Below are 13,383 nucleotides of genomic sequence, written 5' to 3'. Positions count from 1 at the left end.
ATGAACCCAACAACTTGGTGGGAACCACCTGGAGGAAGCAGCACTTGGTCAGGGACGTGCTGTGAGTGGGCTGGGCACCTGCAGCAAGATGGAATTCACGTGGAAAAGGAGTGAGCTCCCCAAAAAACAGCGTCCCAGTCCTCATCCCCTGCAGGACCCCAGGCTCACCTTCAGCTTGTGCTCGTGCTCCTTGTTGACCCGGGAGAGCAGCTGGGCTTTCCTCCTGTTGAGGGCATCGATGAGGGCGTCGCACTGCGCCACCAGGCAGGCCTCGAACTCCACGCTGTTCTCCTGTGGGCACAGAGGGGTCACAGCCCGGGGAACAAACCCAGGCCAGCTGCAAAACTGGGTTTGCCCTTTTAATGGTGCCACAGGGGTCATTTTATCACGTGCAGCTGCATCAGTGACCCCCCATGAATCCACAGTGTTGGATGTGGGATCTGCACGGCCTGGGATGGTGGTAAATGTGGAGGTGGGGATGCCTTGAGAAGGCTGAGCTAGGACAGAGGCTGGATGGAGCTCCAGAATAAAGCAGGGATTTATTCAAAGTATCTCCTCCGTGGATCCACCTTGGGCAGCACCAGAGCCCAGCCAGGGCTGCACCCAAGATGAACCAAAATGGCCCCAAAATGCACGGCCGGGCACGGGCTCTGTCCCTGGGATCAGTTCTGCTCCATTTGCACCTTGCAGTTCATTGTCCCATTCCAGCTTTAGCCCCTGCAGTCCCACCCTGCTTGTTTTTCTCTCTCCAGCCCACGGGGTTTGTGCTCTGGGGCTGAGATTTGGGTCATTTGTCCTTGGTGCCCAGCTGGAGCAGGAATTGTTTTGTCTCCCTGCTCTGTGCACAGAGCTCAGAACTGCACCTCATCAGAACCATCCCCTGATATGGAGCCCAGACCCTCCCACTAAAGCAGCACAGAATGTGAAAAATAGAAAAGCTGAACCTGAGGCATCACTGGCAGGTGAGGATCAGGTTTGGATCCACCCTTGGCAGAGATGGGAAGGGCTCAGGACTCTGCTGTTCCCTCCACAATCAGCAGTTTTGGGGAGGGTTTGGGGGGCAATATGGAAAAGGAGGTTATTTTGGGAGAGCACCCACCCAACCCAGCTTGGGAAGGGGGACAGGGATGGCTCATCCTGGTGGGAAGGGGCAGTTCCTCAGTTCAGACTCTGTACCTGGATTTGCTGCACCATGTTGCGGAGCTGGACCAGGAATTCCTTTGCCTCCTTGGCTCTGTCTGACAATCCATTGAGGGCCTGGGAGAGCTGGCTCTGCAGGGGAAACAAAGAGCAAGGTCATTTCCATGTCCAGGACTCATCCATCCCCCAATACAAACACAATTCACTCCACAGAGCTCCCTCTCAAGCCCTCTAAGTAGTGGAACTAACAGGCAGAAACAGAGCTTGTAACAATCAGGAAAATCCATGGAAACAAGGGAAAAACAAGGGAAAACCAAAAGCAACATGCACAATTTAGTTATCCTCACAGACCCTGCCCTGCTAACAGGCAAGCTATGGAAATGTGGGCAGATTCTCCCACCACACCCAGATCAGAGCTCCTGCAATGCTGCTGATGGACTGGACACCCACAAGATGTAAGAGACTAGAAGGAGATTTAATTTGATCTGAAATGGGCCCAAGAGATAGGATTGTGTGGGATTTGGGCTGGGGATGGGCTGCAGCCCAGCCCTGCCTCCAGCATCCCACCAAGGTGTGCCTGAGTGCAAGGAGAGGAAAAGGAGGGTGAGCCATCACACCCCGGCGGAAATGGATTTATAGAAAATTAAAGCTTGACAGAAAGATTATATAGTATGTATCTGTATGAAAACTTTGAGATGAGAAATGCTGATTTAGAAATGTTATGGAATAGGATGGAGATTGTTGAGAGAGAAATGGAGCTAGAAACAAATTTTAAAGCATGGCTTTGCTAAAAAGACTAGATACTTTGGAGAAATAGAACTGTGGAACATGTATTGTAGTAAGACTCACAAGGGGTAATTTTAGATGATTGGCTTTAAAGCATTTACAGCATGGTGTGACAAAAGCTGATAGGCCAAGAAACACTTATAATGAATTGTAATTAAGAAATAGTTGTCTTTTGATTGTGATGGTGTGAATTATAACATCTGTGTTGTCTCACCCTTCTCATGAGACTGAAAATGGAATAAAAGTTTTGAAATACCTCTCAGATACCCCATCTCTAGGTCAGAAAAAAACATTATCCAAGAGAAGGTAAAGGTTTTCCTGCAAAACACTGACTGTTCCTTCTCCCTTTGGAGTGGGAACACTCCCACAGCCCTGGCCCTGAGCAGCAGAACGTGGTAATAACAATCATTATGTTCATCAAATGCTTTTTCTTTTTCATTTCCATGGCTCTTTCTGAACACTCACTCAGGAATCTTCCCCATCTCCCCTTTCTGCCATCACAGCAGTGTGTGGATTATCTCAAGAGCTGCCCAAACCACCCTCAGCAATTTTCCTCTGGGAGAGATTTTGCCTCTTTTGTGGGCTGCAAATTGGCTGCAGACACCCCGTGGATTTGGGGGGTGATCCTTCTTTGAGGCAGACACAGAAAGGTGCTGGGATGGTGGCTGATGTGCCCAAATCTCCAAAATTCTGCTGTGCCCATCCTTCCAGGGATCAGGGTGTGGGCACTGGGCTGTGCCCCCCTGGATGCCAGTGTGGGAGAGGGGAAATGAGATGGGAAAGGGGAGAAATGTCACATTCACATTTTCTGGAAAAATCCCTTTGCCCAGGATTTTGCTCCTGGGAAGCTGAGAAGCCTCAGAGAAAAGGAAAACAATTCTTATCTCATTTGCTTCTCCTGTGTTGTGCTCATGTGGAATGTGCTTCGAGATTGTTTATCCAAAAGGTGATTGTTTCATTGGTCTCATGTGAATTGTTTTGACTTAATGACCAATCAAGGTCAAGCTGTGTGGAGGTTCTAGAAAGAGTAATGAGTTTTCATTATTATCTTTTTAGCCTTCTGTAAGTGTTCTTTCTGTATTCTTTAGTATAGTTTAGTAAATATAATATAATATAATATAATATAATATAATATAATATAATATAATATAAATACATATGACATAATATTACATAATTATATTATATATTATATAACATATAATATCTACATATTATATATAATAAATAAAATTTAATAACTTTATATACATATAATATATGTATATAAATTTATTATTTTATATACTTATATATAATAATACAAATATTTTAATATATATGATACCTTAAAATAATAAATTTGCCTTCTGAGAACATGGAGTCAGATTCATCATTCCTTCCTTTGTCTGGGAACCCCACAAATACAACAGAGAAGGGCTCTGCTCCTTCTGGGCTGAAATCAAGAGTAAAACCCAGCTCTGCTACTGAGGAGAGCCGTGGCAGCCCTTTAATGGCCCAGAAATAATGGCCCAGAAAATGACCTCGCTGCTGCTTCCCGGGGAGACTTTAATCTCACCCGAGTGCTTCCTGCATTCCCTTTGTAATTTATCCTTGGGATGTGGAGCTAATCAGGGAATGCATCTCTAATGGAAATGGGATTGCTAACTCAGCTCAGCAGTTCCCCCATCCCTCCTCTCTCCCCAGGCAAGGTCAGGGCCCTGCAGGGACAACCAGCCCTGCCTCTTGCAGAGCCTCCATCACCTTCCTCAGCCCTGCTGGGTCTGGGGAGATGCCCCAAGCCCTGCAAGGTGTTTTGCCGAGAGCTGTGCTGCTGCAGGGCCCAGGTCCCTGATAACACAGGCAATTAATGGAAAAAATCAGCAGGGGTTGGTTGTGTTTACAAGCTCCTCATTAAAATTGCAGCATGTTGGGGTTGTTTTTTTTTTTTTTTTACTTTAATGTCTTTAAAAGGCTTTTTTTTTTCCCATTAACATGAATTTCATAAAGGATATCTTTAGATCAGCATAATTCTTTGAGGCTTTCCTGATGGGAAAGCTTTTTAAAAGTGGGCTTAAAATTTAATAAGAGCTCTGTGGTGCCTGTGTGTGCTGTCCACGCAGGTTCCTCCACCCCAGGCACCCCCAGACTCACAGCACAGCAGCTCCCCTGGTGCAGCAAGCTTGGAGCCCTCACAAAAAGATGGTCCAGGAGCTCAGAGCATCCCTGCCTGTGGGCTCCCTGCACCCCTGTCTCAGCTCAGCCCTTCCCCCTGCTCCAGGTACTCCTGATGCCTCCACGGCAAGTGAGGGAAGAGCATTATCTAGTGTGAAAAGTGTAATTTCCCCAGAATTTTAAGGATTTCCAGAATTTTCAAGACCGTTCCTAAACATGGGTGGGCACAGGAGCTCCAAGGTTTGGCTTTTCCCCAGCAGAGCTTCATTCCCATCTCCAGATGGGTTTCCCTCAGGAATCCATTCCCCCTTGTCCTGTCACTTCATCCCTTGTCCCCAGTCCCTCTCTGTCACTGTCACATTGTCTGAAAAATCCCTTCACCAGGATTTCTTCTCCTGGGAAGCTGAGAAGCCTCAGAAATAAATGAAAACAAGAATTATCTGATTGCTTCTCCTGTGTTTGCTGCTTTGGAATGTGGTCTGGAAACTGTGGTCATTGTTTGATTGGTTTCATGTGAATTGTTTTTATTTAATGACTAATCACAGCCAGCTGTGTAGGACTCTGAGGAGTCAGTCACAGCTTTTTATTATTCATTCTTGTTAAGCCTTCTGTCTGTATTCTTATCTTTCTTTAGTATAGTTTTAGTATAGTAATATAATATAATATAATATAATATAATATTTATATAAAATCTAAAAATAATATAATTATAAAATTAATATAATATATAATTAATATAACATAATTTTAATATAATTATATATATAAATATAAACATAAATATAATAAAATAATAAATCAGCCTTCTAAGACTATGGAGTCAAATACTCATCTCTCACCTCATCCTGGGGACCCTCACAAACTCAACACCTCTCCAGCTCTCCTAGAGCTCCTTTAGGCATTTTATTCCTCCACAAAAGGAATATTGTGTGATGTATTCAAATAACTGTGAGTATTTCTGGCACGCTGCAGCCACCTGGAGTGCTGCACTTTGCATCTCCACACGACAACAAAATCACTGTGGCTTTTTGGGGTCGGGAACCCTGGTCTGGGGACACCATCATGGGGGGCTGGAGTGGAGCTGAGCCCAGCACTCAACCAGCGTAGGCAGGGGAATTAATGAGTCTGAAATGAAGAAAAATCCCATTTCCTGGTGCCGTAAAATCAAGGGAATTAATTCTTTGTGGAAAGCTGCCCTCTTTTCTCAATGCTCCCAGTCCAAGGCAGTAAGAAGAGACCTCTGTGATTCACATCAGCATTAATGGCAGCTAAGCATTTAAATCTTTCTGTCCCCAGAGCACTTAGGAGAGAATCTGTCCTCTCTTTGTGCTCACTAATAGCTCCATAACCCTCCTCCTTCCCAGGCAGGCTGACAAAGGCATTTCTGTCACTCTCTGATTCTGCCTTGTCCCCACACAGGGATGGCAGCAGCCAGTGCAGAATGTGGCATTCACATTCCTGGAAAAATCCCTTTGCCCAGGATTGTTCTCCTGGGAAGCTGAGGATCCTCAGAGAAAAGGAAAACAATTCTTATCTCATTTGCTTCTCCTGTGTTGTGCTCACATGTGGAATGTGTTTGGAGATTGTTCACCCACAGGTGATTGTTCCATTGGATTCTGCTGGGAGTTGTTTTCACTCTTTGGCCAATAAGTGTCAAGCTGTGTCAAGACTCTGGAAAGAGTCATGAGTTTTCATTTTTTTTTTTTTTTTTGTATTCAGTAAGTATCCTTTCTGTATTCTTTAGTATAGTATAGTATTCCATAATATAATAATTTAATAATATTTGACATGTATTATAATATTCTTTAATATAATTATTATAAAGTAATAAATCAGCCTTCTGAAGCATGGAGTCAAGATTCTCATCTCTTCCTTCACTGAACACCACCACAGAACCCCATGGCAGAGCAGGAGCTATTCCCAGCTGTTCTCCTGCCCTCCAAAGGATCAGGAGCTGTCACAGATGCTGGAGTTGAACTCATGTGAATCTTCCTTTTAATTAAGGCACAGGACCTGCAGCCTCTGAGTCTTGAGGCCAGCCCCCTGTACATGCTGGCTGCCTAATTAAAATGGGTCGTTTAATTAACACTCGCATTCAGTCAGGAAGTTGATGAAGCTAAACTGCTGCTAATTGGCTTTTGGCTCCAGTGCCTGACCTCTGGATTCAAGGCTGCCCTTGGAAAGGAACCAGGAGCTGCAGCCTGGGCTGATCCTGCCCCTTGAGATTGAGGGGTCAGACAGTGCCACATCCTGGGACCCTGCAGGGGCCTGGTCTGGGACACTGCCAGGATCCAGGGGCAGCCACAGCTGCTCTGGAATTCCATCCCAGCCTTTCACCACTGTTGACTTGGGTTTTTTTAAAGCCTTCTGATGTTTACATTTTTATAACAAATGTTTTTACACTCTTTATGTAAATAACTGATTGTTTTGCATTCTTTTCTAGAAGGAGAGAAATTTGATGGATGGTTGGTTTGTCCAGTGTCACTGGAGAGGTGGCACTGTCACCCTCCAATCCACTATCACTTTTAGAAATCTATAAATGTTAGAGTCAGAAATTAAACTTCCCTCTTTTTTACCTTAGAGCGTTGTGTGTCTGTGTAATTTTATTTTGTGTCCTATAATGACACATCACCCTCCCAACCAGGAATTCCCAGTTCCCAAAATCCCATCCATCCCTGTCCTCTGGCATTGGAAGCCATTTCCTGTGTCCTGTCCCTCCATCCCTTGTCCCCAGTCCCTCTCCAGCTCAAGGTTGGATGAGACTTGCAGCAACCTGGACCAGGTGGAAGTGTATTGGATTTGTGGGGTGCCCCAATGAAGGAAGGAATGATGAATCTGACTCCATGCTCTCAGAAGGCTAATTTACTTTTTTATGATTCCATTACACATTATATTAAAGAATACTAAACTAAACTATACTAAAGAATAGAGAAAGGATACTTACAGAAGGCTAAAAAGATAATAATGAAAACTCGTGACTCTTTCCAGACCCCCGACACAGCTTGGCCCTGATTGGCCAAAGAGTGAAAACAACTCACAGCAGAATCCAATGGAACAATCACCTGTGGGTAAACAATCTCCAAACACATTCCACATGAGCACAACACAGGAGAAGCAAATCAGATAATTATTGTTTTCCTTTTCTCTGAGGCTTCTCAGCTTCCCAGGAGAAAAATCCTGGGCGAAAGGATTTTTCCAGAGAATGTGAATGCCACAGAAGTGGGATGGAATGAGATGGTCCTGAACATCCTATCCAACCCAAACCACTCCTTGATGCTGTGATTCTGCAATCTCAGCTGCAAATGTGTGTAACGGAGCCAAAGCAGATGACAGGAACAGGGGCTGAATTGTCCCTCTGCCAAAGCTCCACCACTGCTGCTGAGCATTTCACATGGCTCCAGCTCAGCTTTCCCTGGTTTTCCACAAGAAGATGTGATCCCAGTGTGGCAGTCACATTTTCTGAAAAATCCCTTCACCCAGGATCCTTCTCCTGGGAAGCTGAGAAGCCTCAGAGAAAAAGGAAAACAATTCTTATCTCATTTGCTTCTCCTGTGTTGTACTTATGTGGAATGTGTTTGGAGATTGTTTACCCACAGGTGATTGTTCCATTGGATTCTGCTGTGAGTTGTTTTCACTCTTTGGCCAATCAGGGCCAGGCTGTGTCCAGGGCTCTGGAAAGAGTCACCAGTTTTCATTATTATCTTTTTAGCCTTCTGCAAGTAATCCTTCCTGTATTTTTTAGTATAGTTTAGTTTAGTATTCTTCAATATAATATAGTATCTTAAAATAATAAATTAGCCTTCTGAGAACATGGAGTCAGATGCATCATTCCTTCCTGCCATGGGGCACCCCCCAAATACAATATCCCAGCCTGCCAAAAAGCTGCAAATCAAACAACAAATCAAGGAAGTGCCTACACTTGTCACCAGAAGGACACACAGACAGAGGCAGGTTTGTGAGCACAAACCTGGGTGCAAACTGTAGGAGAAAAAGGAATTTTTAGGCATGGATCCCACTCCCCTGCTGCCTTCCACAGGGGCCTTGGTTCTCCTCCTTCACTGCAGCTCCCCCAGGGAATCTGAGGTGTGCAGGAGGGAGGTGAAATATAAATCCTCAGGTGGGACAGCCCCTGGGAGAGCAGCTCCATAAAGCCTTGGAAAAGGCTCCAAACTGAGGTGCTAGAAGTGAGAATGTGAATTTGTAGTTTAAAGTTAAGAAGAAGAAAGTACAGAGTTTTAGAGTTCAAGATATAGAAATAAAAGTAGTTCCAGAGATAAACAAGGAGTTTAGAGTGCAACACTGTGGGTTTCTGTGCCATAACAGGATTGACTAAGAAAGCTTACAATGTAGAAGAAATAAGCAGAAATATTTAAGGATTGGGTCAAAAACATAAATAGCCTTGTGTTTTATTGGTCAATAAATCCTTAAAAGGGGTCTTGGGACCTTCTGAACAGTGAAGATGTGAGCCCAACTCACCCTTTCTGCTCATACAGAAAGATAAATAAATTGTAAAAATTTATTAAAAATAAATGGAATTCTTTCCAAAATTCCCCCTGCCTGAGGGTGGCCTGAGCTCGCTGTGGGGTGGTGCTGGCAGAGCCCAGGCAGAGCTGGAGCCCCAGCCCCGTGTGCTGTGCCTCGGCTGCACAGATGGCCCTGGCCTGGCTTTGTTCAGGCACACACAGGGGCACTGTGTTCCCTCAGCAGGCACAGCTGATTCAAAGCTCCAGCCTGCAAATAAAGCAAGGATAGATTCTTTTCAAGCATGACCTTACTGAAAGCCTTTCACTGCCTCCCATGTGGCGTCCCCTGGCCCTGGGCAGGCTTGGTGCTCTCCCAGGCCATGCTGGGTTTAGGGTTTATCCAGCCTGGTGACAGTGACAATCCCGCAGCAGTGGCAGTGTCTGCCATCCATCTGTGCTTGCCCAGGCCAGCTGCCTGCCCAGAGCCCCTCACCCCACACCCTGACCAGCCCCCAGCTTTGGGGTCATCCCTGAAAGGAGATTTTTAATATTTTAAAAATTATTTGGTCGCCAAGCCCTGCACTGCAATCTCCTGGAAGCAGGAGGGTAAAACCCAGCATTTCTTCTCTTGCCATGGATTTTGAGGCACAAAACAATTATGTCAGAGCTGTGAAAGAACAAATCTGGGCTGCAGCCCTCCTGCCAGGAGCCATATGGGTGAGGGCCTGGCTGGAATGCCTGGGATGCTCAGGGACAGGTCACACTCTGCAGAAATAAAACAGCAAAAGTGTTTAAAGTGTTTTGTTCCTGCTGGGAATCCTTGTGCTCACTTGGACCTGCTATTCCCTGGCTCCCAGGCCAGGCCAGCTGCTGCCCTGCAGCCTGCAGTGATTCCTCAGCAGGATTTGGGAGAAAGAACCCCCAAACTCCAGCATCCCTGCTCTCAGATCCCATTTCTTTGAGGGGCAAACCAGGTGTGGCATTCACAATCTCTGGAAAAATCCCTTCACCCACAGTTTTTCTCCTGGGAAGCTGAAAAGCCTCAGAGAAAAAGGAAACCAATCATCTGATTTGCTTCTCCTTTGTTTTGCTCAACTGGAATTTGGAGATTGTTTACCCACAGGTGATTGTTCCATTGGATTCTGCTGTGAGTTGTTTTCACTCTTTGGCCAATCAGGGCCAAGCTGTGTCGGGGCTCTGGAAAGAGTCAGGAGTTTTCATTATTATCTTTTTAGCCTTCTGTAAGTATCCTTTCTCTATTCTTTAGTATAGTTTAGTTTAGTATTCTTTAATATAATATAGTATCTTAAAATATTAAATTAGCCTTTTAAGAACATGGAGTCAGATTCATCATTCCTTCCTCTCTGCCTCGGGGGACCCTGAAAATACAATAACCAGGAATGCAAAACTCTCAGATGGGGTTGAACCAGAGGTTCTCTGGTGACAGAACCAGAGGACACAGGCTCAAGCTGTGGTTGAGATTTTGGTTGATATGACAGGCTGAGATAATAGGTTGGATATTAGGAAGAAGTTTTTCTAGAAAGGGTGATAAAGTTCTGGAATGGCTGCCTGGGGAGGTGGTGCAGTCCCCATGCCTGGGTGTGTTTAACAAAGCCTGGATGTGGCACTGGGTGCCAGGGGTGAGCTGAGCTATTGGAGCTGGGCTGGACTCCATGATCTTGACGGTCTCTCCCAACCCAGTGATTATTCTGTGAATTCTGTGAGTTCCCCAGCAGAAGACACAAACCCAAGTGGCCTGTGAGACACCAGCCCTCCAAACCCATGGAGGCACCAGGTGAAGTTACCAGATTGCATCAGAGCTGCCGTGACCCTCTCCACCTCAAGCACTGCAGTGGGATCAGCCTCATTTTATCTCATCCCCCTGGAAAATGCTCTAGGAGGACTCCTTGATGAATCCAAGAATCATTAAAAGGTTGGAAGACACCTCCAAGATCATCAAGTCCAACTTCCAGGTTGGCTGAAGCCAAGCAAGGCCAGTTTTGCCCTCAGGGACACTCAGTGTGGATCACTAATTTGACTTTTTTGGCTGTCCTTGGTGTTTAGGCCGAACAAATACCAGAGTTCTGGGATGTCCTTGGCTGCTCCTGGCTGTGAGGATGTATTAAAGATTCTCTGTCCTTGCTTTGATACAGGATCCAGTCTTTGCTTTGATTTCTGGGGAGAAGAAATGTAAGCACCTCGCAACAGCCCTTTGATTTTGTCCAATTAATTCCTGGCTTGCTTCACTAATGATCAACAGAAAATGATCTTAGATTTCCCTGCCAGCACCTGACACAGGACCCTTTGAAAGCACTGGCAGAACTGCAGGATCTGTTACAAGGATGCTGAGAAAAACTCAGCCAGGAGCTGCTGCTCTCCCACAGGTACAGAGAGGGGAAATGAGGTAAGGACAGAAAGTAAAAACTCCAAATATCTCCTTGTTGAGAGAGCTGGTGATGAAGTTCACTCTCCATGCTTTAGGTTGTGTCCCTGAGAGGAGGTGCTGCAGCCCTGCACAGACATCAGGGTGGAGAATCAGGACAAGAGAATTCCAAATCCATTGGAGTTGAGTCTGGCATTTTTGGGGAGCTGAGCCCTGGCAAGAAGAGCCCCAACTTTGCTAAGGGCTGTTCCTTGTGTCCTGGGATCCTGCAGGGGCCTGGCCTTAGACACTTCAGGGATCCAGGGGCAGCCACAGCTTCTCTGGGAATTCCACCCCAGCCCCTCTCCACCCTCCCAGCCAGGAATCCCAGTTCCCAATATCCCTGATCCTCAAGGAAGATCTCTCCCATCTCAGGCAGCCACAGAAAGAGCATTCCTGATGTTCTTAATAAGCAAAAAATTCATTGCAGAGCCTTAATTAGAGAGAAAGGCCCTTAATGGAGCCAGAGCTGCATTTCCTGAGCAGGCTGCTTAGCAGCTAATCCCCCCATGGCTGATCCCTGCTCCTTGTGGCATTTTCCCTTCACTCCTAAGCCTCAGAGCCCTGGATTCCCCTCACCACAGGGCAGCAGACAGAAGGGAATGGGTATTAAAGACTCAGCTGTGCTGGCCTCAGCTCCAGGGTCAGCTCCAGGGGTTCCATTGGTTCCTCCAGTGCTGCCCTCTGAGGTGCAGAGCTCACAACTCCCTCTGGGTCACCCTCACAGGGACCAGTGGCCACACAAAAAATCCCAGTGTGTCATCTCCAGGGACATCCCAGGGCACAGCAGAGAGGGATTTGCCTCTGCAGGAGGTTTGGGATTAAATAAGGGGCAGTGGAGGAGGCTGAACAAAAGGGAAGTGGATCAGAAGGATGTGGATGTGCTGAAGAGAGTCCAAAGGAGCCACGGAGCTGCTCCAGGGCTGAAGCCAGGCTGGGAGAGTTGGGAATGTTCCCCTGGAGAGGAGAAGGCTCCAGGGAGAGCTCAGAGCCCCTGGCAGGGCCTGAAGGGGCTCCAGGAGAGCTGCAGAGGGACTGGGGACAAGGGATGGAGGGACAGGATACAGGGAATGGCTCCCAGTGCCAGAGGGCAGGGATGGGTGGGAGATTGGGAATTGGGAATTCCTGGCTGGGCTGGAATTGCCAGAGCAGCTGTGGCTGCCCCTGGATCCCTGGCAGTGCCCAAGGCCAGGCTTGGAGCACCCTGGGACAGTGGGAGATGTCCCTGCCATGAGCAGAGGGTTGGAATGGGACAGGCTTGAAGATCCCTTCCAACCCAAACCATTCTGTGTTTCCAGCTATGAACTCCCACCAGTTTTAGAATTAAGAGAAAAACAAAAAAAGAAAAAAAAAAAAAAAGAAAAAAAAGATTTAGGGACAGAGCAGCCATGGTTCTCAGCTCTTCCCAAGGATTCCCACAACACGAAAAGTAGGATGTGAAGCACTGATAGTGTCATGGCCATCCTTAATTATATCCTGGAGGCAGCAAACTCCTCTCTCTTCCTCAGCAACCTGCTGTCATCTCCCTAAAAAAGCACTGCTCCACTTGACCTCCCTTCTGCTTCAGGCCTGAGGGTTTGAGCTCATCCAGAAGGAAATGAGCTCCTCAGGGATTGCTGTGAAATGCTCCTATTTATGCAGGACAAATGAGTGCTGGGGGAATGACTGCCAGAGAAGGTCAAGGAGCTTTCAACCACTTCCAAATTAAACCAATTTCAACCTAAACCACTTCCAACCTAAACCATGTCCAGGCTAAACCTCTCCTAACCTAAACCAATTCTAACCCAAACCACTTCCAAACTAAACCACTCCCAACCCAAACTGTGGTGATGTTCACAGGGGTCCCAGGACAAGGGATGAGATGAGAATGTTGACTCCATGTTTCAGAAGGCTGATTTATTATTTTATGATATATATTTTATTAAAATTATACTAAAAAAATAGAAGAAAGGATTTCATCAGAAGGCTAACAAGGAATAGAAAAGAATGAAATGATGATAAAATCTTGTGACTGACCAGAGAGTCCGAGACAGCTGGACTGTGATTGGCCATTAATTAAAAACAACCACATGAGACCAATCACAGATGCACCTGTTGCATCCCACAGCAGCTGATAATCATTGTTTACATTTTGATTCTGAGGCATCTCAGCTTCTCAGGAAAAAAGATCCTAACGAAAGGATTCTTCATAAAATATATCTGTGACACCCAAACTACTTCCAAACTAAACCAGTTCTAACCCAAACCACATTTAACCTAAACCACATCCAAACGAAACTACTCCCAACCCAAACCACTTCCAGCCTAAATCACTTCTGAAATAAGCCACTTCCAACCCAAACCACTTCCAACCCAAACCACTTCTTCTAACCTAAACCAATTCCAACCCAAACCACTTCTTCCAACCTAAACCAATTC

General features: G+C 46.1%; 1 protein-coding gene across 28 annotated transcripts in view; it reads right to left on the bottom strand.

Moving 5' to 3' along the window:
- Positions 1-13,383, bottom strand: part of TRIM9 (tripartite motif containing 9) — a 68,374-nt gene that overhangs the window by 31,050 nt on the left and 23,941 nt on the right. For 24 of the 28 annotated variants that reach the window (XM_058806536.1, XM_058806543.1, XM_058806544.1 and 21 more), the window contains exons 2-3: positions 1,177-1,272; positions 169-291 (exon numbers count right to left, since the gene is read on the bottom strand). The exons of 3 other annotated variants lie outside the window; for them this stretch is intronic. In XM_058806536.1, the coding sequence (XP_058662519.1) occupies positions 169-291; positions 1,177-1,272 (219 nt within the window). The remainder of the gene's footprint in view (positions 1-168; positions 292-1,176; positions 1,273-13,383) is intronic. One more of the 28 variants, XM_058806552.1, reaches the window with a different exon arrangement.

The sequence above is a fragment of the Ammospiza caudacuta genome, chromosome 6 (genome assembly GCF_027887145.1).
Source record: "Ammospiza caudacuta isolate bAmmCau1 chromosome 6, bAmmCau1.pri, whole genome shotgun sequence".
Classification (NCBI taxonomy): domain Eukaryota; kingdom Metazoa; phylum Chordata; class Aves; order Passeriformes; family Passerellidae; genus Ammospiza; species Ammospiza caudacuta.
Note: the sequence above shows the minus strand (reverse complement) of the source record. Positions and strands in the feature narration are given on the sequence as shown.